Source organism: Falco cherrug, chromosome 14 (genome assembly GCF_023634085.1).
Source record: "Falco cherrug isolate bFalChe1 chromosome 14, bFalChe1.pri, whole genome shotgun sequence".
Classification (NCBI taxonomy): Eukaryota; Metazoa; Chordata; class Aves; order Falconiformes; family Falconidae; genus Falco; species Falco cherrug.
The window spans coordinates 6,939,510-6,961,196 of record NC_073710.1 but is presented as its reverse complement, the minus strand read 5'-3'; the positions used below and the strand labels follow the sequence as shown (position 1 = coordinate 6,961,196).

The window sequence follows — 21,687 nt, the reverse complement described above, 5'->3', positions numbered from 1 at the left end:
ATAGTGGGTCTGATACTGTTGTTTGTTAAGCAGCTCTGTTCCTGATCTACCAAAGGCCTTAATGATGGCGAACATTAAACATGTGAATAGTTTCAAATAAAATGAATGGGACACATGCTTTGAATTAAAAGTATCGGAAGCACATTGCTGGATCAACGGTTGGAACAGCCAGTCTGAGGAAGAGGACTGATCTGTACTAGTGCCATTTAGTGAGCTGATGAAAATGCTTTCAGAACTGGTCAGCTTTTCTAAATGAAGGTCCAGTGTTCTGGTGAGAAAAGCTAGTGTGGACCTTTTCTCCTTCTTTGAAAATTTCACTGTAATGTCTCCTGGATTTATAGCTGGATCTAACAGAGAGATGAAATTTCTTAAGTCATATTTCTATCTGTAGACCTTAAGCTTCTTCACAAAAAGAAGCCAGCCTTGTCATTCTTATTTTTCATGTTGGAAAACTGAGACGCTGGAAAAGGAAGTGACTTGCCCACCCACATTCATTTAATTTGATTCAAAGTCATGGTGTTTAAAACATTGGACTTCATGTCCAGAGACTTTCCAAAGTAATACAGAGTGTTAAGTTTGTAAGAGATGTGTAGGTGGGGTGCAATTTTACAAGCAGTCTAAATGTTTTTTTCATTAAAATGTTTGAAAATTGTAAATAAGAGATGGGTTTAGTTACTGGATAAAATTTCCCTTGGGTTTTACATAATGACAGATCACCACAAGAGCATTCAAATTCCATCATAGTGAAATTTCTTCTGGACCTTAACAACATCTTCAGAACTTAATACTGCTTTGATTTCCTCCTAGAGTCTGTATGACTTATTCCGTAGTCCTTATAATTAGAAATTCAGATCTAGTCATGCTTCTTGAAGAGAGACACCCGTTATGAAAGCATAATATTGGGATGGCAAATTATAAAATTAGCATTACTGTATGTTATTAAACTACTGCTTTTTCTGTCATAGACGACCGTTATTTTTCAGTCCTTTTGGTGTAGTGGGTGATAACTTTTCGTGCTGTGATATGTATATTAGAAAATTTGGCTATTAGTGTTCCCCTTCATTCCATAAGCCAGAAGAGGACAATTCATTATGTACTGCAGGCCTTTTCAGAACTGACAGCTGCACTGTAATTATCTTCACATGGATATTTGTAATCGGACTTGAAACTTGGATAATTGAACTAATGTGTTTTGATCCGGGAGGTTTTATATTGAGCTCTCTGAATGTAATTATACTTCATAAACACTAGCCTTTTTTCTTTCTTTTTGCAATCAGGTCTTTCTTAGGAAATTGAGTTTCTTTGGTGAGTGGCTGCACAGGAATAAGCACACAAGAAAGTTGCTTGTCAGGAGTTAAAAAGAGGGAATTTCTTCTAGTGTAGTTGTTGAGTAGATAGCAAGTGAGGCTCCTTTCAGGTTCCAAATAAGAATTATTCAACAACGTATGTGATCAAACAAAGCTGATGTTGCAATAAAACCATCCTGCTGTATGTAAAAATCAAACTACAAACAAAGTACAAATAAGACATTTGTACTTTTCTTTTTCTGCGGGAAAGGTAATGAACTGATATTGATGTTTCTCTTCATGCATTTTTAATGGTAAAAATGTTCTTTGTATCTTAAATACCCAATTTTTCCTCTTATGTTTCCTTTCTTCTTTTTTCTTTCCCTTTTTAGTTATTTTTGTTCATATCCTCTGTAATGAGTGAAAGGGCTTGAGGTTATTTCTGCATTCAGAACTCAGCACTGAATCTCTGACTTTGGGAAGAATACTGGCTTTTTGGGGGCTACTGTTTAGCAGTCTGACCCTTACATGAAATTTGCTAGTTTTCAGTTTGTCAGCACCGTATTAAGTCATGATTTAGAAAGAGCAGTGGAACCAACGGGTAGAGGAGTACTGCCTGTCTGTGTCACAGGGGCTATCATTTCAACCATTAGATTTGGTGGATTTGCATCAGAGAGAGATATTAAGAGAAAATACCGCTTTTCCTTTTGGTTTTGAGGGGAGCCAAAGACATCTCTGCCAGCCAAGTTACAAAGAATCAAATTGAAGGTTTTCTTTCAGTGTTATTAAACTCATTGGGGTTTTTTGTTTGTTTGTTTGTTTGTTTTGTTTTGGTGGGGTTTTGTTTTCGTTTTTGGAGAGGGGTGGGGCTTGTGCCAATATCTCATTCTGTTAAATTAATTCTGCTGGAAAAGCCTCGTAGTTTCCTTTACAGAATCTCTAGTTTGCTAATTAGTCCTAAAATGAGAAGCTATGCTAATACTGGAAAAACAGGGTTGTCCCTGTGCCACTAATGTTCCTTAGAAGTAAAAGGCATAGGAACCTTCTCCGTCACATGAGTTCTGTGAGGGATGAATAATATTTCCATGTAATTTACTCTTGTTCTTTTTTACAGACCCATTAGTTTCTCTGAGTATTCTAAATTCCTGGTAATCTCCTACTGGAGATCTGTAAGGTATTCTGTGGATAAACATGTCAGTTCAGCATACATGTGTGGCCTTAACTGGTCACTCTTAAATATTTCAAATGAAAGGATTTCTGGCAATCTATTAAGGTTGCTCTTTTTAATATACTTTGTTGAATTAGCTGCTTGATAAAATAGCATGTGAAGAACACACAGATTAACACTGTTAAATCCTTCAGCCCTGGAAAAACCAACTGTAGTGTTCAATAAGCAAGACACAAATAAATCTGGGTATGACACATGGTGGCTGCTTGGATACTACCCAGCAAACCTGTGTTTTGCTCTTTGAGGAAAAATATCATAGTTTCAGTTTTCTTAATTGATTAAACTAGCTATCCCAGCAGAAATTCCACATGCTATCAGCCCTTCAGAAGTTACGTTAGATTCATGCAACCTACTTCCCAGCTAAATATAGTCTGTTTTCTGTAAAGGAGAGAAAATAATTTAAAAAAAAATTATTTCTCTTACCCATTTAATATATTAGTTTAAAAATCCACAGTGATTTGTAATTAGAAATGGTTTAAAAGTACATTTCAGTTATAAAAACAAGCAAATGATATTTTTGGAAAAATGGGAAACACTGAAAAATCTGTTCTTGTTTATTTTTCATGTAAAAAGGGAGAAAGTTTGAGAAATGTGGGATGAAACTTCTTGCGTGGGAAGTGCCAAGCAGTCTTAAGCAAAGCAAAGCAGTTGCAAAATTATGTGACTACTAAAAATCTTAACCATTATGCAGAAAAGTTAGATTCTTTGGTAGCAGTTCTCTGAGACATACTAGCTGGTGAACCAGAGAAGAGGAGAATTTAACTACCTTTTATTCTTAATCTTTGATGCTGCATTTCTTGAGGACAGTGAAATGTGCAAGCTGGTGTGTAGAAGGTAAAGCTGTCTCAATGGTTTTAGGGAGTTCTTTAAGGAATTTAAATACAGATAATGTTCAGTGGGATAGCTTTCAAGGGGAACATAAATTGCCTCAGTCTTCTGGCAGGCTACTGGAAGATGAAAATTCTTTTGGGGGTAAATACAGACATAACTATAAAATACAAATTTTGTACCATATATTTTAATAGTCTAGTGCTACTAGTTTGACAAGAAGCCATTACCATCTTAGCTGCCAAAAAAAGGGCTGTGAGACAGTAGTTTTAGTCACAGTTCAAAACTTGGTGACGAAGACCATTCCTAACAGATCAGTGCCTCAGCAATTCATATGTTATGATTGTGAAGCAATAACTGGAAAGCAACAGGAGGCTCAGGCTGCCTTGTAGCTGGTACCTGCTTGGCCGAGACCCTGGCAGATGCCAGAGTAGCGAATGACCCAAGCAGAGCTGTTTGACCAAATGAGAACTGTCAGTTTGCTAGAACTCCTAACCTCAAATTAGGACCACAAGTAAATGAATCCTATAATAAAAATGTTGGTGTTTAAAAGATCAGCATAAGCATCCCTGACCTCAATCTTGGTATATATCCAGTCTGATGACCACGTTTGTTCAGTGCTAGAATGCAGATCAGTTCAGATCATTGTGGAGGAAACTGGTCATTAAACATGTAATAAAATGCACAGGCAGCAGAGCGTCCTGATACCTCTGTGCAGCCTCTTAAACTGCTTGGAGCCTGGACATCAGTTTGGGTTAATTTGGGCCTGTTTGGCCAAGAGATGTAAGTTGTGCTGATGCGGTACATGCGTGCACATATTTCTGACTTGCCAAGTATGTGTCACACAAATGCTGCATCTTGGGCTTCCTTGGCAGAGTTTGGGAGTACTCGTTAAACTGCCGAGTCAAGCGTCTTCTTGAGAAAGACCCTCACAGAACACAAGGGGCAGATTGTATGCCAGTTAGCAAGTTAGACTTCATCACTGGACAAAAATCATGTGGAAGGACAGTGGGAGTAAAGACTTCTCTTGTCCTTGCCTATTGGATTTAAAGTAGACTAGATGATCAGCTTGTCAAAAGTCTGGTGTAGCAGAAAAAAGGAAGGAGGACAGATTATGGTGAATGAAAATGGGGCTAGTAACCTCCTGATAGGAGCTTTGTGTGGAAAAATGCCATGTTGGCTAACCAGCACTTGTGAAGGAATGCATGGGAAAGGCTCCATTCACCAAAGCGCTGAGTATATGAAGCCCTCTTAAGAATAAATATGGTGCTTAAGTATTGTGCTGAAGGGGAAGGTCTGGCTTATCAAGGTGCAGGATTATAGCACAATGCTCCTAGAACATAATTTATGGAGGGCATGTAAAACAACAGATATGTTTTGTTTGTCTGTCTGTGTTCTTGCTTAGTTGGGTGTTTTTTCTCATAGATAAAAAAGATGCAGCCCTTCAAGCTGGCTGTCAGATACAACTGTGTCTATTTAGAGGCTGGCTGGGTTTCAAATTAGGGTGGCAGTGAGAGAAGTGAGATGTGTTAAAGAGCTGTGAGGTGTCCACCAGATTGTCACTGAGCAGTCTTTCCCTCATTCAAGCTTTAGACAATAGTTCTTGTCAAGAGGATAGAAAGCAGCTACTGACATGGTAGTAACAGCCCATACGTAGAGACTCTTGCAGCAATGGTAGAAAAAATATGTCAGTGGGGAAATAAAGGAGACACTGCAAATTCTACTCTCTTTTTATGAATATATTGTCTTAAACTCACAAGTCTGGAGAAATTCCAAAAAGTTCAGAAAAGTTAGGGTGCATGTTAAGGCAAAGTCTGGACCCTCTAGGATTTAGTTATTCATTCTGTCTTTTGAGTTGGAAAATCACCTACTGTAAAATCATTTGTCCTGACCATAAGGTCAGTATTTCCGTAGATTCTGTGTGACTAGAAATTAGTATTTCTGTGTAACCTTTAAAGCTGGTTAGCTAATGAGGACTGTGTGCTATATTGACTACTAAAGCGCTGGTACCCAGTAGGGCATACTACGAGCTGCTGTTATTATGGGCAAGACCCCTGGGAAAAGGAAATATAGTGGAGGTTTTGAATTTTTATAGACCTGACTCTTGATCCTCAGAACCACGTGTACTTACAAAATGATAATGTAGATATTTCCGTCATGCTCACAGGCACCTGGAAAGAGGTTATGTACTGGGATAAATCAAGGAATAGGGAAGACCAGCATGGAGAAATTCTCAGATATTCATTGAATGGGATCTTTACAGCCTACAATGATCAGTAGTATGCTTTGGCCTTAGGTTGGTGCCCAAGATCAATTTAGGTGAAATCCCTTTGAGGAAAAGCAGTGAGCCAAGAGATCTGCTTTTCATCCTGGCAATTTAAGGCAGTACCTTATTTGAGACTGGCTGGATTAGATCAACCTGAGAGACCTCTGAGCATCGCCAGCTACCAAACAGTGTTCCTCTGCTTTGAAACAGTTGGCTTATTAAAATTAGCTAGTGTTCTTTCTGATATAGCCAGACATGAAAGCATTTGTTCACATCCCGTTGCCTTCAAAGAGAAGTGTGAAGACTGTTCTGTAATAGGCCTAACTGGATAATCTTTGCTGTTCAACAATGTATGCTTAGAACTGGTTTGAATTTTGCAAAATAAACTAGACCCCAAAACACATATAGTGGTGACATTCAGACATCATTTATTTCCAAGCCTAAGGTTTACAGTTCCGCCACTTCCCTTACTGGTTTTCCTCTATATAATCAATCATTTAACTATCCCAAGAAAAAAATCCCACAAAGTAGTAAGACTGTGATGTCCAAGATTTTCTTCAATTGCTGTATTTGTTTTGGTCCTGTGAACTCAATTTTAAAGTGCAGTATGAATTCCTGGGTTCTGTTGAAATCAAAAAGAAGGGGCAGAACACAATTTTGCTGATTCAGTTTTGGGAAACCTGCATACCTTGTGCTGCTTTTCAGTGTTTTGATCTGGTTTGCCCCATTTCATAGATCTTATCCCACTTGATGAAGGTTTTAAGGTTCTGTGCAAGTTCGGCTCTTTTAAATTCAGTGAATTCTGAGGATGTTTCAGCATTTAATAGTCCCCAAGCCCAAAATAGTTATAAGTATCAAAGCACTACGCTTCACACCATTTTCACAATAGTTTGTCTTTTTGTGTTTCAATCCAACTATAGGATATTACCAGCTTGCTTCATACCATCTATGAGGTAGTTGATGCGTCAGTAAACCATTCTCCTAGTTCCAGCAAAACTCTGCGAGTGAAACTTACTGTGGCACCAGATGGCAGCCAGAAGAAAAAGAGTATCTTGTTAAATCATACTGGTAAGGATGCGCAATCAGCCATTGGAAAAAAAACAGGAAAAACTTCAAGACTCCCTTAAAAATCCATCTTCGTATGTTGTTAATACAAATAAATATATACTTAAAGGAAAATAATTATGTATTTTAAACCCCATGAACCTGTTTTAAGACCTTGGGTGCAAAGTTGCCTACCCTTCTTTCAGTATCTCTTAAGGAGATTAGGGTTACCTCTTCTGACTGACTGTTTCTTTTTGGAATCAGCAAGTGTTGTCTAATTGTCTTTGTGTACTGCAAGGCCTTTTTGACTTGTACCACTTGAACTCTGCTGATATTACAGTGCTCAGTTTGTGTGGAAACAAGTGTAGTGATATAAAACGTTTTTTGCAAGTGCATAGTTATCACTGCTGCTGAATAAGAATAAACAATTCAGCATAAATAACTTTTATGCATCCATGCATAAAATTTGCACATTCTTCTATACTGACAGAGCCTGCCATTATAAAATGGCTTGTACTCTGATGGCTTATTCACCTTATATGCACTGTAATAATAGTTTTATCAGCGTAATTACCTCAGTAAGTAAAGTAGTACGAAACTGAAATACTTTAAAAAGTAATACTTCCGTAGAAAATGTGGGTACCTTATCCAAAAGGAGAGCCTTTTTACCTCAGTTTTAATATATACATCCACTCAGTCAAGTGCAGACATAAGCAAATTCACACTGCTGGGGAGCTAGGTGTTGCACTAGTACAGTGTCAGGCTCCTGACTACGAGCCCTCCTGAGGGGCAAGTCTATCCGTGTGAATGTGGCTCCATTTAACCTGCCACATGGCTTGCAGCCTAACCATGAGTAGTGTCCTACAGTCAGGCTGCCTAAAATCTATCATGTGGACAAAATTACTTTTGAGAAGTTTACGCAAAATGATACATTACATCTTGATCTGCTGACAAGAAAAAAATGTATTTGCAGTGTAGCATGTTGGTTATGCTGATCAGCAGGGACAGTAAGGTGAGAATAATGTACTTTCTCTTGGCAGATTTGCAGAATGCCAGACACAGAGCTGAAAGCAAAGCTAATGAAGAAGTAAGAAGCTCTGAGAAGAAGCAGCGGGCTTCTCTCAGGTAAGGGGAAAGAACCCTGCCTCCTGACAGGCACTGGGTGCCTCTGAGGAAACCTCAACCACTGCTTGCTTGGTTGCTTTTTAAAAACTAGAGGAATTACAGGATTTTTCACTGTGGAACTGCCAGCAGATTCCATGGATGGATAGTTTGTATATTAAAACAGAAAAGCAATCAGTAGCACCCATTACTCAAATTTTCTTCTGTTGGCTTTTTGGAGGACATGCAGTGTCTTTTTAGATGCCATCTGCAAATATTGGACCTACTAGTGGTGTTTATAAGCACAGCCTTTTGTCTAAAAGTTTCCTAAAACCTTTCCATCTTCCTAGGGGCCTTTCTCTTGTCCTCCTTCCAGCCCTTCTTTTTCACTGGTCAGCTCAGTTAGCTCCAAGCTTTATTAAGTCAATCTTGTTTATTAGGTCAGAACAGACCTGCTTCTCCTTACCACCTTTCCATCTAAAGGAGGAAGCTTTGAGCTGGCGCTGGGTGTACAGTACCTAGCAGAAGGAGGAAAGAAGGGAGCTCACAGCAGAGCAGCAGTCAGCTTTACAGCAAGTGGGCTACGTAGGCTACGTCCCACAGAGTAAGTGACAAGCAAGAGCTTCCAGCAGGCTGCCTGCTCCATGCTCCATTCTGCTGAGGTGGTTCTGGTTTAGAGCAACTGGGGGATTGCTCAGCTCCACTTGCAAAGTGTGTTTGCACGTTCGGTAGAGGAAAATTCATCTCCTTCTTGCCGCCTCACAGTGACTTAGCAGAGCGGTCATCTCCGCTGGCTCCCATCTGCCAGAAACTGTGCTTCCCCGATGCCACATCTGCTTTAGGTCAACTTCTCCCTCACAGAGTTAGTCAGTAGGTAGTACCCCTGTAGGAATTAGCCTGCTTTGCTTAGAGCCAGTATATTTAATGTAATCTTGCGGGACAACTGGGTTAATTTAATTTCTCTCTTTTAAAAAAAAAAAAGTTTCAGAATTCATTTCACCATTTGAAAAAACACCTGTCTGTTATCTTTCAATGGAATCCAGCCTGTGTGACTCAGAATGCATCCATTTCCAATAAAGCACAAGCACAGTGGCTTCTTTTATGAAGGGCTGCAGGAACACTTGCAGTCATCTGTTAGGTAAAAAAAATGTTTTGTTGAATGTACAATCTTATTTTGGATGCCAGTCCAGAACAGGCCTTTCTCCTCTGAAAATGTGTAATCTTGTGTATCTATCCTGTTATCATGAGTTCTACCTACCTGATATTACCTGCACTGAACTTCAGAGTACGTGATAATAATTTGCAATGTATTTTTCAAGTAATAAAACTTTTTAACAGCTAAGGAAAATGTTAATCTCTCAGTCACATGTAGGTGTGCTATTCCTTTTCTGAATTTGCTATTTTAATAGATAGAAAAACAAATCAAAAGCAGATATTTTTGGTGCATTTTAATGTAGATCAGTTCATCCAAACAGGTTGTCTTGATGTATAGGTTTGTTTTAGGATTTTGTGGTTCATGCTGAGGCAGAGGGAAGTGTTTGCTGAAATGCTACAGTAATGACATTGAATCATTAGTTGTGTTTGTTTCTTCAGCTGCAAATTAAAAAAAAAAATAAAAAATCCACTTTTGGCATTCCTTGGATTTAGGGATATTTGTCCAAATACATAATACATTTATCAGGAGAAGGAGCATTCAGTCTTATTAAAAATGACAACAAAACAGTGCCTCCCTTTTTTTGAAAGAATAAAAATGCTAGTGAGTTATCCCAGTGAGTAAATCCCAGTACAATCACATTTCAGATTAAAAGAAGACTAAAATGACTTCTAATCTTCTGTTAGCAACTCTGTACAAAATCCTCTGTGAACTAAAGAATGCTCCATGGCTTTGCTTGCTGGCCTAGATGTGTTGTTCAGATCCCTCTGCCCATTAGCAAAGGTTTGCCCTGTGTGAATTGAATGGACTGCTTTTGTTTGATAACCTATCAAACTAACCTAACAAAAGCAAAAATCCCCTTTCTGTTTGAAGTTCCCCTCCCATCCACCTTAAATTCCTGGTTTTGCAAATGTAGTGGTCTTATGAACAGCAGCCATTTCCACTTAAATCCAGTCATAGAGGCATCAAATGTTGGGGTAGAATCTTGCCTCTGCTGCATTTGTCCTTCTCACCCCCTAGACAGTATAAATCTGTATCTTGAGCAGAGTATGTCCGCATCAGACAACTGTCAGCATCTGACAGTTTTTCTTGCATCTCATTAAATGTGCACAGGATAAAGAATGTCCTGTTCACACTGTGTATGTTGCAAGGATGTTTGTGCACTCTAGCCGAATTGCTAACCCTCAGGAAAGCTCCCTGAGGCTCATATCAGAATCTCACGATATTAATGCAGAAGCTTCCCCTTTGAAAGCAGCAATGAGGACTTGTGAGAAGTGCACAGATTTCACAAATTCAGTCACTTAGGAATTCTAGGCAAGATGTGATTAATATTCAAGATAAAATGGATTAAAATGTTTTTATCCTGAAGGCGGGAGATAGTTGGGTTAGATTTTTCATCTGCTGGAAGCTACAGGCAGGAGCTTTCACCTGTAGGGCTAATGCAAGCATCAAGATCAAGTAGCTAGATTCATAGCTAGCGTGTCTGGCACATGTGGTACGAAATGGATGGTGGGAGAGCACTGGCAGGCAGCCTTGTGGACTGAGTATCTTCATGCCATTCTAGTTTATATTTTGTGTAGTGCAACAGGGAAAATATGATGCACACTGGCCTCTAAAACATCCTCCTTTTACCTGCACAGATACGTTCTCACTCTCATATTTTTTTTCTGCTTAAGTGATTTCTCCCTGACTGACTTAAACTCTGTTACCAGTGTGCGTAGCTGTCAGGAAGCGTCCTTGCTTTTTTCTACCCAGTGCTCTGTCACTGCTCTGTTCCCCTCACCTACTACACTGCTGTGTGCTTATTACCATCAGCATGACACTCCAGTGTGGGAATTTTAAGAGGCGCTTTCATACACGCCACAAACACTTAAGCAGATGCCTTTTTTTATTAAAAACCAAACCAAAGCAAAGCAAAAACCAGTAACAGTACTACGTTTTTACACACTGTGCTTGATACATGGCTGATACATGCCTGTGTCTTCCCATGTGTATGCAGGAGAGAATTGTGCGGCTGGATGCCAGACGCTTCAGTTCTCAGAAGTATTGAAAGTTCTCTTTGACAGTGGAGCCCATCTCTCATCAGTATATAATTGCTTCACCATGTATATGTGCATGAATATTGTTGAACGTCATCTTGTATGTAAGAAAGCTATTAGAATGCAGGGCTGTGGCAGTACTGGCGTAGTTTTCTCCACTGTCTTGATGAGAGATGGAATTTATTACAGTAACAAAAACCCCAAGGTTCTCTGTTAACTTTGTTTTCAACAGACAGTGCTGTATACAGTGTTGCTTAATTGTGTTGGATGAAATGCAATGATGTTTTTTCTGGGTTAGCTGTGCATTGTCTTCCGCACATGTGTGCAAGTCCCAGGGTTTCTGTAGGCAGTTCATGCCTACAATTTCACTTAGCCAGGTTCTAGCCCCAGAGGTCTTTTATGTTGACCTGCTAAAGTGTAACAGCCTGTAAAGGTGTTATGGAGTTGGCTATGTATCCAAAAAAATAAAGAATATCTGGACATTCCTTCTTTTTTTGACAGTACCCCATGTCACTTCTGGAGTTCAAAGCAGACTCAGAGTCTTTAAAGCTTACCTGCTTTCCAGGCAGACTCTCCTCCATTCAGGAGACTCTACCTCTATCAAAGTAGAGCAAAAATGATCTTCCAGGTAGGTCAAGTCTTACGACTTTTATCAAAGAAACTGTAGACCTGTATCTGACAGAGGCATGGGGGACTCAGTTCTGTAATGTCCCTGAACAGTACTACGCTAGACCAGGAAAGCAGTTTGTGCCAAAGCTCAGTGGGATCAGCAGCTTCTGGAAACCTGGAAATGTGTTAATAAACTAAAAGTAGAGTAATGGGCACCACCCATATTTAGCAACTGATGTAGGATGCAAGGCCAAATTCTGGTCTTAGGTTGACATCAGTGCAATTGCAAAGAGAAAGAGCAAAGCCTATCTTTTGTTCTTGGAGGCTGAACTATCTGAATGACAAGCAGAGACTTAATCAAGAGTTTTCTGCTTGTCCTGTGGGTTATATTGAAAATATTGTTCATATCGGCAGACATCCATTTAAATTGCTGAATTAAATTGTTCGGCATTATGGGCTACAATACTGTAAACCTCTGTCTGACTTCTTTTCTGCCTCATAAATGAATGGTATTTCAGATATTCATTCTCAGGAAATAGTTCTGCTATAAATAAAATTGCAAAGCTGAGCAGGAAAAGGAGTTGAGATTCTGAAGCCAGCGGCTGATCTGACCTTATTAATTGTATTTTGGAAAGCGGTGGTTATCTCTGGGTGTCCTACCAACACCTTCCTTTCTCAGGCTCTCTCTAGTTCCTACACCTGTCCTGCTGCCTGTCTTTCTGAAGCAGATACACACGTGAGCGTTTATCTGACACAAGGCGTACCCCAGCGCTTCCTGACAGCGGTGGCAACAGTTGTGAATCAAAGAGCAGTTTTTCTTTGGTGTGTCCAAATTGGAGAACCAGTTGAATGGTTTGGCCCTAAGACAGAATGTAATAAACCCTAGGAGCATTTTTATTTGTTTTTGCATGCATGATGCAATTTGAAAGCCTCCTTTGCCTTTCAACATTGGGGGGAAAGAACAGTCAGTTCAGGCCTATCGACTTAGCAAATCCAGTCATCCAGAATTTCAAGCGTTTGTTGTTTCTTTGTGAACAACTCCTGTCACTTCAAAGGGGCCATTAGTTGTTGGTTTGCAGATGGTGATCACAACTTTAAAGAAGTTCTGCTGAATTGTAATTTTGCTTCCTGCTGACAGATACCACCAGAGTGAGAACAATCCAGAGCAAAGTGGGTGCTATCGTCATTGTGTTGATGAGAACATTGAAAGGAGAAACCACTATTTGGATCTTGCAGGAATAGAAAACTACACATCAAAGTTTGGGCCAGGTAATTTGGTAATTTATGTTGCAATCTTTTTGTCCTTTCTTTCTTCAGTTGCATGTTCCACATCAGGGGCAGTGAATTGTGAACCTGTGTGATTTGTCTGTAGTGACTTACTGGAAGGAATAGGACTGTGTGAATACTGCAGGATAATTATTGGTGAAGGTGGTATCACAATGGAGTGGCTAATGTGCTGCAAGCCTGCTTTGAAGTACTTGTTTGTGTAGCTAAACTTGGAGGTGAGCCTAGAAGAACAATCTTTACATCTGAATTATTAAGTTTAGTCTATGGGTGAGGTGAAGACTGTGATTTTTGAATGCTGGGCTCGTTCCCAAGATGCTACCAGCACGTATTTTGTACTCACTGCTGACCCAAAAATAGGAGAATGTGGGTTCATACCTGGAATTTTGGCTTCTGTTCCCAAATTAAAGGGATCTGGATTTCCTCCCTTTCCCTGTCCTCTGCCAAGATTTTGGTATTCCACTCACAATTATTTTGGTGAATTTCAGAGAGATGATGACCAAGAGAAGGTAATGGAGAGCCTTCTGTACACACACACATTCACTCTTACATAGATATGTACATATATCTGTGTGTGCGTTATTTACTAGTCAGAATTATTAAAGGTAATTAAACTAGACAGCTATAATTGCATTCTCTTCCTTAGGAAAAAATCACTCTGCCGATAATGCTACCCCTGCCAACTGCATGCTATTAATTAAAACTTTGAAATACTAGATGACTAACTCAGCTTGTTATTTCCTAGGATCTCCTCCAGCAGCTCAAAAACATGACCCACCAAGCAGAGTTGTGAATCAGACTAGATCCCGTTCTCATGAACCTGAAACCTTCCATGCTCACCATAGGAAATCTCAAGTGGTTGATCCAAGCCACATCAATCTGGCTGAAAGTTCATATGCCAAGATTGCAGAAATCCAACAGAGGCTTCGGAACCAGGACTCAAACAAGCAATTTGTGAGGTCTCCCAAGGCCCAGGGCAAAAACATTGCCCCTGTGCATCCTGGAAGGGCAGTTAGAAATAAGCCTTTTCAAGGGGCACCCATGCCAATGGCTTCCCCAAGTGCACGGGTGGGCCAGAATGTTCCTTACCTCCCCTTGCAATCTCAACAGGTTCACAAGAAACATAAGCAGAGGGCAAAGGATAATCACCAAATGTGCAAAACCTTCCAGTCTCCAGGGACAGTTGTGGAAAAGGAACATGTGAGAGACCTGCCCACAGTCATTTTATATGAAGGCCAAGTTGGACAAATGATACAAAGACATGAGCACCACCACCACCATGAGCACCACCACCACTACCATCACTTCTACCAGACATAGAAGAAATCCCACCAACATCCTCCAAGAATCATCCCATATGAAGGAAACATGTTCTTGTGATACCAGAACTAAGGCATTACTATGATTAATATTATTGTTACTCCATTAATATTCAGCTAGCATATATTTTAGAGGTTATATGGAACTCTTGAAACTTACCCTATTTATATGTTGTGGAACGGCATAGCTTACTTAAACACCTTGTGGATTTTTTTTTTAATTTTATTATTTTTTAAAGTGGCTTGTAAAACAGCAAACAGCCATAGCTTTTTGAGCTGTGATTTAATACAGGTCGTCAACGCACTTCTTTACAAGTACTACTTCCATTGTAGTAGGAAAGATACTTCAAACATTATTGCAGACATCTAGCTTACCACTCTGCTGTATGTCGGCTGATCGCACACAAGCCTTTTATCAGGGGAGCAATGTTCGAAGGGTTGGACTCCAGAGATACTCAGAATAATGGAAAATACAAACAGCTGCTACCTCTAGTATTATTCAGATTTTATTTTCTTTTTATTGATTGTAATGTGCTACAGGGGGGATTTTAATATACTGCATTCATGTAGCCTGTTTGTGTTCACATCCTTTCAAATTATCTTAATAATTACAAGGAAATATTAGCTATACTTGTCAACAGAGCTACATTTGTTCAACTCACGCTTTAATTTTTTGGAGATTCTTCGCTGACACAAGTACAGTCTGTTATATACTGGGTAATATTTAAATATAGTTCTTTTATTTTTGGTTTTAATCTTGCTTACTCTCCATTCTGTTTGGGGTAACCATTTGAAAAGAGGAGGATGTGAAATGGGGTTTTCAAATGCATCACTAGACTTTAGTGCTTGGGCCATAAGTATCATTCATGGGGGTTTGAGAAGGAGAGGGGTTGTTTGGGTTTTTTGTTTTGTTTCGTTTTGGTTTTTGTTTTGTTTAAATCCACAGTTCTTTGTTTTGAGGAATTGAGGAAAATATACTTTCTCACTTTAAATGTTGGCAAATATATATAAAATATAAATATAAATATATATATAAAAATATGCACACTCTCAGGTACATTTTGTTGTGTTTTAGAAATCTGTGGTTTGTATATTAACTTTTTTTTTTTTTCCTCAACAGTGACTTTTTAGAAACATATGCCATGGCATTTTCTTAGGTGCCTCCATTTTAAATTTCCCCAGCACCTACCAATTTGTGCGTTTCCCATTTTAGAGACAATTCAACATGTAGAAAAATATCATTCACAATCATTCGGGCCTCTTCTGCTTTTTCTGTATCAAAGGGCTTCCATTCCATGAAGGAGAATGAGACCATACTCACAAGAACTTACTGGCTGCTGAGAAATTTGAAAGTCAAAAGCTAATTGGAAAAGTGAAAAAAAGGGTCAGAACGTTGAAGTTTTACTTTCTGTGGGGCCCAGATTTATAATACATTCAGTTGGATTTTGTACAGATCACCATTTTGCAGGTAGACAAACACCTACATTGCTTTTGGAACATTAAAGCCAAGGAATTCTCACAGGAAAACATAATTGTTCTATAAACATACTTACTTTTGGTTTTAATTATTTTAAATGTTGTGGTATTTTGTCTATAGTATATATTGTAAAGTGTAATTATCCCACATTGTTATAAGCCCTTTATGATTGGGGTGGGTTTCTTTCCGACTAGAGTTTTGATCAGTCCAAAATGGAGTATTACCATACTGCTGACCAGTTGTAGAGGGATGTTGTCCTTTCTAAGAACAGGGAATCAACTTTTAAAGAAAAATAGAAACCCTTGCCTTCTTGTGGAATTGGAATAGAATCACTGTTTCATGGTAATTAGGTCCACCTCTTGTCTCCCTGGATCAGCAGTTGTTTAGACTTATTGTCCTCTTTAAAAAATCTGGTTTGTTTTTTTTTTTAGCTGTCAACCATGTGTTCTGTTAAATCTAACAAAATGTTTTTTAAAATGTGTTTGATCTGTGTGACAACTATACTGTTCTGTTTATTTTTAAAATTCCTAAAGTCCAAAAATATTTATATGCAGAATTTTCTGTAATGAAAATATGGAAAGGCCGCAAATTTGGTTAGTTACCACTGAGTTGTTCTAGTCTAAGCCTTTTTTGCTGCTTGTGTATCATTCTTTTTCAATGTATATATAATTATGGACTGCAAAAAAAAAAAAAAAAGGCATTTATATGTCTAGTAGAAGGAATAAGCTTATTTATATTATAGTGTTAACAAAGTCTGATGTATTCAAGTGACTTATGTTATACCGCATGCAAACACACAAGTGTACATTCCATCTAAGAAGGGATGCCATGCTATTTGTTTTGAAGATGTAGTTAAAGCTGTTCTCTTTTCAGTAGAGCATATGCCAGAAAGACTGGGAGGTGGGAATTGTTTCTTAGTCAATCTTTTTAATGCAGATTGCTGCTGAAAACCAGAAGATGTTCTGGAAAGCTAGAATGCTTTCAGAACCGTGGGTTTTTCTCAGAGAGGGCAGCAAAGGGGCATAAATGCTCTTTTACCCAAAGATATTTTCCTGGAAAAGATAACAGCACCAATAAGAAACGATTAAAAAGTATGCAGTAGTAGCTGTGCCAAGTGAACGCTGAAATGTAACACAACTGACTATTGGTTACAACCTTGCATTGATTTATTTTGGTTTGTTGTATTTGGAGATTCGAAAGACAAATTCTACCTTGCTCAGATTCTGTGAAATACAAATACATTTTAATAACGTGGCATCCCCATAGAAAAACTTTACACCAGCCATGTATGAACATACAGTATCTAAGTACTGTGTTGCAGTTGTTACGTGCATTAAGTGTGAATAACATGTAGCACAGTTTCTTTTCACAGAACCTTAAATTTCCGTATCTTCTAAAAATGTTTGCTTTTCAGTATTTTGTATAGTAAATAGAGATGGTTTTGACTAAATGCTTTATTTATTTAACAGCAAAAACTGTGCCAAGAGAACCCCCTGTTAATTAAAGTTTTACTAGTTCAGAAAGTATATTTCCTTCTTCTTGTTGTGGATTTCAGGGGCTTATTGCAATTGCTGTCAGTGCTTGCAGATCCCACTGATCAAAGAACTTGCATTAACAGGATCAGGCCATAAGGTATGGACTGGATATGCTTTGGTTCCATATTTAAACTATCAAAATTCAAAGTTATATTTCTTGTTCCCTACCGTTAGGTCTGTGTTGAGTAACTGATTTTTCAGCTTGTTATTAATTGGCAACCTTTGTGTGCGTGTATATATATGTATATATATATATGTAATTTTAAGTTGCTCAAAACTGTGGCTGAATCAAAATTTAAAATAGATTAGTTTCTGGTTAAACAAAACATTTCAGTTCCAAGGAAAAAAATATTCAGATTTGAGTATATTATTACTGTTTAAAAGTAAAATGGAGTGCCATGAAGTCATTTCAAATGAAAACTCCAGCCTTTTCACTTACTACTTCTGTTTTTACAGAAAGCAATACAGCAAAACTAAGCCAATTCCAAAATTTGCACTACTTGCTGAAAAAATTTTAACAGAAAAATTTTGCTCACCTCTACCAGCTGCAATTTTTGGGAAGCCAGGTTTTTGAAAAGAAGGATTGCTTAGCTCTTCTCACAACTTCATGGCCACCTAATACAAAGTAAATTAAGCTAAGGATTGTGAAGTAAAATCTCTGGCAAGACTGCCAGATTCCCACTGGCTTCAGGGTGCCTATAATTTCATTCCAGGAATGTGGGTTTGAAGTCTACATAATATGCAGACAGTGATTTCAGTATTTATTTTTACGCATCTTACTGCTGATGGTTTTGTAGTAGCTAATATGAAATGGAAGTGTATACTGTAAGAGATCAAGCTAGTAAATTAATTAAGATCAGCAGCAAATACTGTGCTTTACAGTCATGTCATTGGAGGTCCTCAAGGCACCTCCAAATGTCTTTGAAACATCCACACGTCATTTAGTCAGTATTAGAAATTAAGACCCAGTTCTGCCCTTGGATGAGGAAGTACAGGTTCTGCTAGCACATCGGCAGATCAGCCCCTTAAGGCCATACCAAATTAAAAGGCCCAAAATCTCATCTTTATAACTGCCTTCCTACTTTAGCGATCATGAGCACAGAACAGCAAAATATAGCTGGAAAAGTACCTTAAAGGTGTGTGTGTATATATATGTATGTGTGTATATATACATACATATGTGTGTGTGTGTGAGTGTGTGTCCTCTGGCAGAAGTTAGTGAATGGCACAAGATGGATTCTGACAGAGGTGATCTTTTGTAAAGGGATTAAGTACTGTGTATGCTCAACAGTCTGCAAGTTGCCACATAAGTATACAGATACGATGAATGCTTACTGTTCTCCATATGTCATTGTGTACCTCAATTATTGAATGACAGATTTCATTTGTATTTCAATTAACAGGAAGGTTGGGCCCCTTGGGGCCTAGATTTTGCTTGAGAAAAACTCATCATGCTAGAAAATTTGCAAAAAATGTTCACCATAATTTTTGCCTGGAGTACAGGCAAGAACGTTCATGTTTGGAAACGTGTCAGCTAATCAAGTCTCACCTTTAATTACCTTGATGCAATTCATCAAGATCTGAAAGTATGTTTTCAAACATGACTTATTCATGGTTTTGCTGAGAACCAAGTTATATTCAGCATCCTGTTAGTTGTCAGCCTTCTTTTTTTAAAAAATGTACCAAGCAGAAACATGTTTGAAAACCCATGAAAGAAAAATTGAACTTAATGTGCTTTCTAAATAGCTTCTGGAAGAAGATTTCTCTTCTTTTCTAGTGCACTTAGCAGCAAAACCAGCCTCGATTTATCACATAATAAATTATTTTATTTGCATATTTGACAGATGTTCAGTTGATTTGACTTGGAAGGGGCTGTTTTGGGATTTTTTTGGCTTCTCATGATTCTAGGTAATTGGATCCTACTGAGCTAAAATGATAGAAATCACATGGATGAGATCTTCTAATGTCTTTGTTTTAAAACAGCAGGACTAAAGGACTATTCAGATGGATTGCTCTGAGGGTTGGAGCTGTAAAGAAAGACTGGCAAGGAAAGGATGGAAAGATTTGAGAAGTGTAGGGATAGCACAGAACTGTCCAGCAGAGGGGTGGGGGAAGACAGGCAAGAGGCAGGAAATACTGTAAGGAGAAGCTATATTCATATTTTTTTGAATATTTTATAGTACATTTGTTGCTCATAAAACAGCAACAGTAGTTTACACAACGCTTTTCACTGGGAGAGCTTGAAAAACTGTCTAGAAGAGGTCATTCTCCAGTGTGCAGCAGGAGGCGCAAGGAAGGGGAGTTCTAGATAATCAGCGCTAGGGCTGTGGCAGAACAAGGAATTATGCCCCAGTTTCCTGAGTCCCTGTCCAAGCTGAGGGAAATTTTTTTTTCAGAAGCGGAGGTGTTTCTACAGATGTTTTCAATATTCTTTAGAATATGTTTTGAATAGCAGCATTCGTTCTTTTTCTGTTTGATTACGAACGCACATAAGTTGGTCAAATGTTGCCCAAGGCTTTGATATCTGTCCTGATTTTTCTAAACATTAAGCACTAACTATGCTTGTGAAATCTACTGACACAAAATACGATCTTTATATCACAAGAAATGGCAGACTGGACCTATCGATTGCCTTGCCAGCCTAGTGTTTCGAGGTCTGAGAGAAGGAAGTTCCAGAAGTTTTGTAAGAATGTTGGAGACATGATATTAAGGGGCTTCATAAAGTTGGCAATGAGCAAAGATGAACAGTATCAGGCATACTGGTAATTTTGTGCACTGCGCTTTCTGTTTTTTATGACAAGCCTATGAAGTGGGGTTTGTGTCTTCCTTCGAGTGCCTAGTCCATATAGACAAAGCAGCCTGTAATTGCTGCCAGGTAAGAGATGTACTCTCTTGGTGAGCCTGTACTTTGTGGGTGAAGATATGGGGTTCAGATCCTTCTAGTGCTGAGTGCTTATTCTTGCAGTTAATCCTCCCCATACTGTTCTGTTCACAAAGTATAGCACGTTGAGGCTTTGTGAATTTTCTAATAAAGCACCTAACAACCTGGGCCAAATTTGTCTTCAGCTTCACAAATGGAAGCCAGAAGAGCCCCATGCATGTCTTGGAATTTGGACCTTCAGTTTGCTATATGAGTCATCATTTTTTCTTGTATTAATTTCAGTAATTTGATAAGCTCTTTTTATGGTTTACAAGTTTAAAAAGACAAATAAAACTTTGTAGATTAAAACACTGGTTTGGAGATTGTATTTTGTATGTTCTCACTGGAGTCCTGTGAATGGTCTTTTTCTGTGGGCTTTAGCTTAAACCTACAAAGTGACTCTGGAGTGGGTGTTTATAGTTCTTCGCTTGCTTGTTCACAGGATAAGGCTGTTGATAGATGAATAAAGTGCCACTTGAGGTTGTTAACAACCAGGACTGGTAACGCTAGCTCAACTAAGATAAACAGTGAAATGCTATGGCAATTAGTATTAAGGTCTCACTTGGCCAGTGCTGATTTTTAAAGTCGTAGATGTGGTGCCATATAGATACCCATGGCTGTGAGGTCTGGAGCTATTTATTGCGTCCTTGCTCCGAGCGCTGTATAGACTCCCGTGCAGTGCGTGCCCAGGGCATCCTTACATACTCAACGTGCCATTAGGAAGCAGGAGCATGAAAATTGTAGTGTTTCAGTCTGAAGCAATTAACCCTCTCGCCCTGCAAGGGGTGGAGGGGAGGAAAAGCTCAATTAAGGAGACTTGGAGTTTCCAGTAAGTGCGAAAGTATGAAGGGAAGCAAAAAGCAGCACTGTGGGCCTCACATTCCTCCTGTCTCTTTATAGCCTTCTCAGGGAGTATTTTTTACTTTTGATGTCTATAATCGCAACTTCTTGCCATTTGAGTATGCCATCTGTTAAGGCCATAGCCCTCAACGGCTCTGCACACGTGACTTCAATGGGTTTCAATGGAGACTTTGTGTAGCTGTACTGGATCGGCAGATGTAAACAGAGGTAATTCAATTTACACTCGCTTGGAATCAGGGCCCTGGGACACTCATAGCTTGGACTGCTCACGGACAGGTTTTTGTAACAATTTTCCTGGTCTAATAAATGGATGCTAAAATCAATTAATTTAAAGATTACAATCTTGACAACTTAGGAGTCTAAAATAAGCAGTCATTTTAGCTAGTGACCATGACTTATAAGTGTAAGTCATAGTGGTTTTGGGAGCAGGGCAAGACTTTCATACCTTACTCTGCTAAAAACTTAATCACTGCACCCCCTTTCCTTATAACTGAATCATAAATTCGGCGTTCACAGGATACTATGTGTCTGCTGACCTTTCTAACAATAGTTGATGAAGTTGGTTTTTTTACTTGGAGCCTTTGTTCATATAGATACTGCTTTTGTTGCCCACAAATGTAAAGGAAATTCTGTGAACAGCAGGCCTCACCGTGAGCATCCTGCGTGCCCTGCTACCCACCTCCTCAAGGATGTGCAGGACGGAGTGACTCCAAAGAAATGGTCCAAAATTTCTGCTT

At 38.8% G+C, this 21,687-nt stretch overlaps 1 protein-coding gene across 3 annotated transcripts in view; it reads left to right on the top strand.

The window, feature by feature from the left end:
- Positions 1-20,392, top strand: part of NKD1 (NKD inhibitor of WNT signaling pathway 1) — a 114,152-nt gene extending 93,760 nt beyond the window's left edge. For all 3 annotated transcript variants that reach the window (XM_055726799.1, XM_055726797.1, XM_055726798.1), the window contains 4 exons: positions 6,529-6,676; positions 7,693-7,777; positions 12,693-12,823; positions 13,584-20,392. In XM_055726799.1, the coding sequence (XP_055582774.1) occupies positions 6,529-6,676; positions 7,693-7,777; positions 12,693-12,823; positions 13,584-14,158 (939 nt within the window). In that variant the 3' untranslated portion in view covers positions 14,159-20,392. The remainder of the gene's footprint in view (positions 1-6,528; positions 6,677-7,692; positions 7,778-12,692; positions 12,824-13,583) is intronic.
- The last annotated feature ends 1,295 nt before the right edge of the window (positions 20,393-21,687 follow it).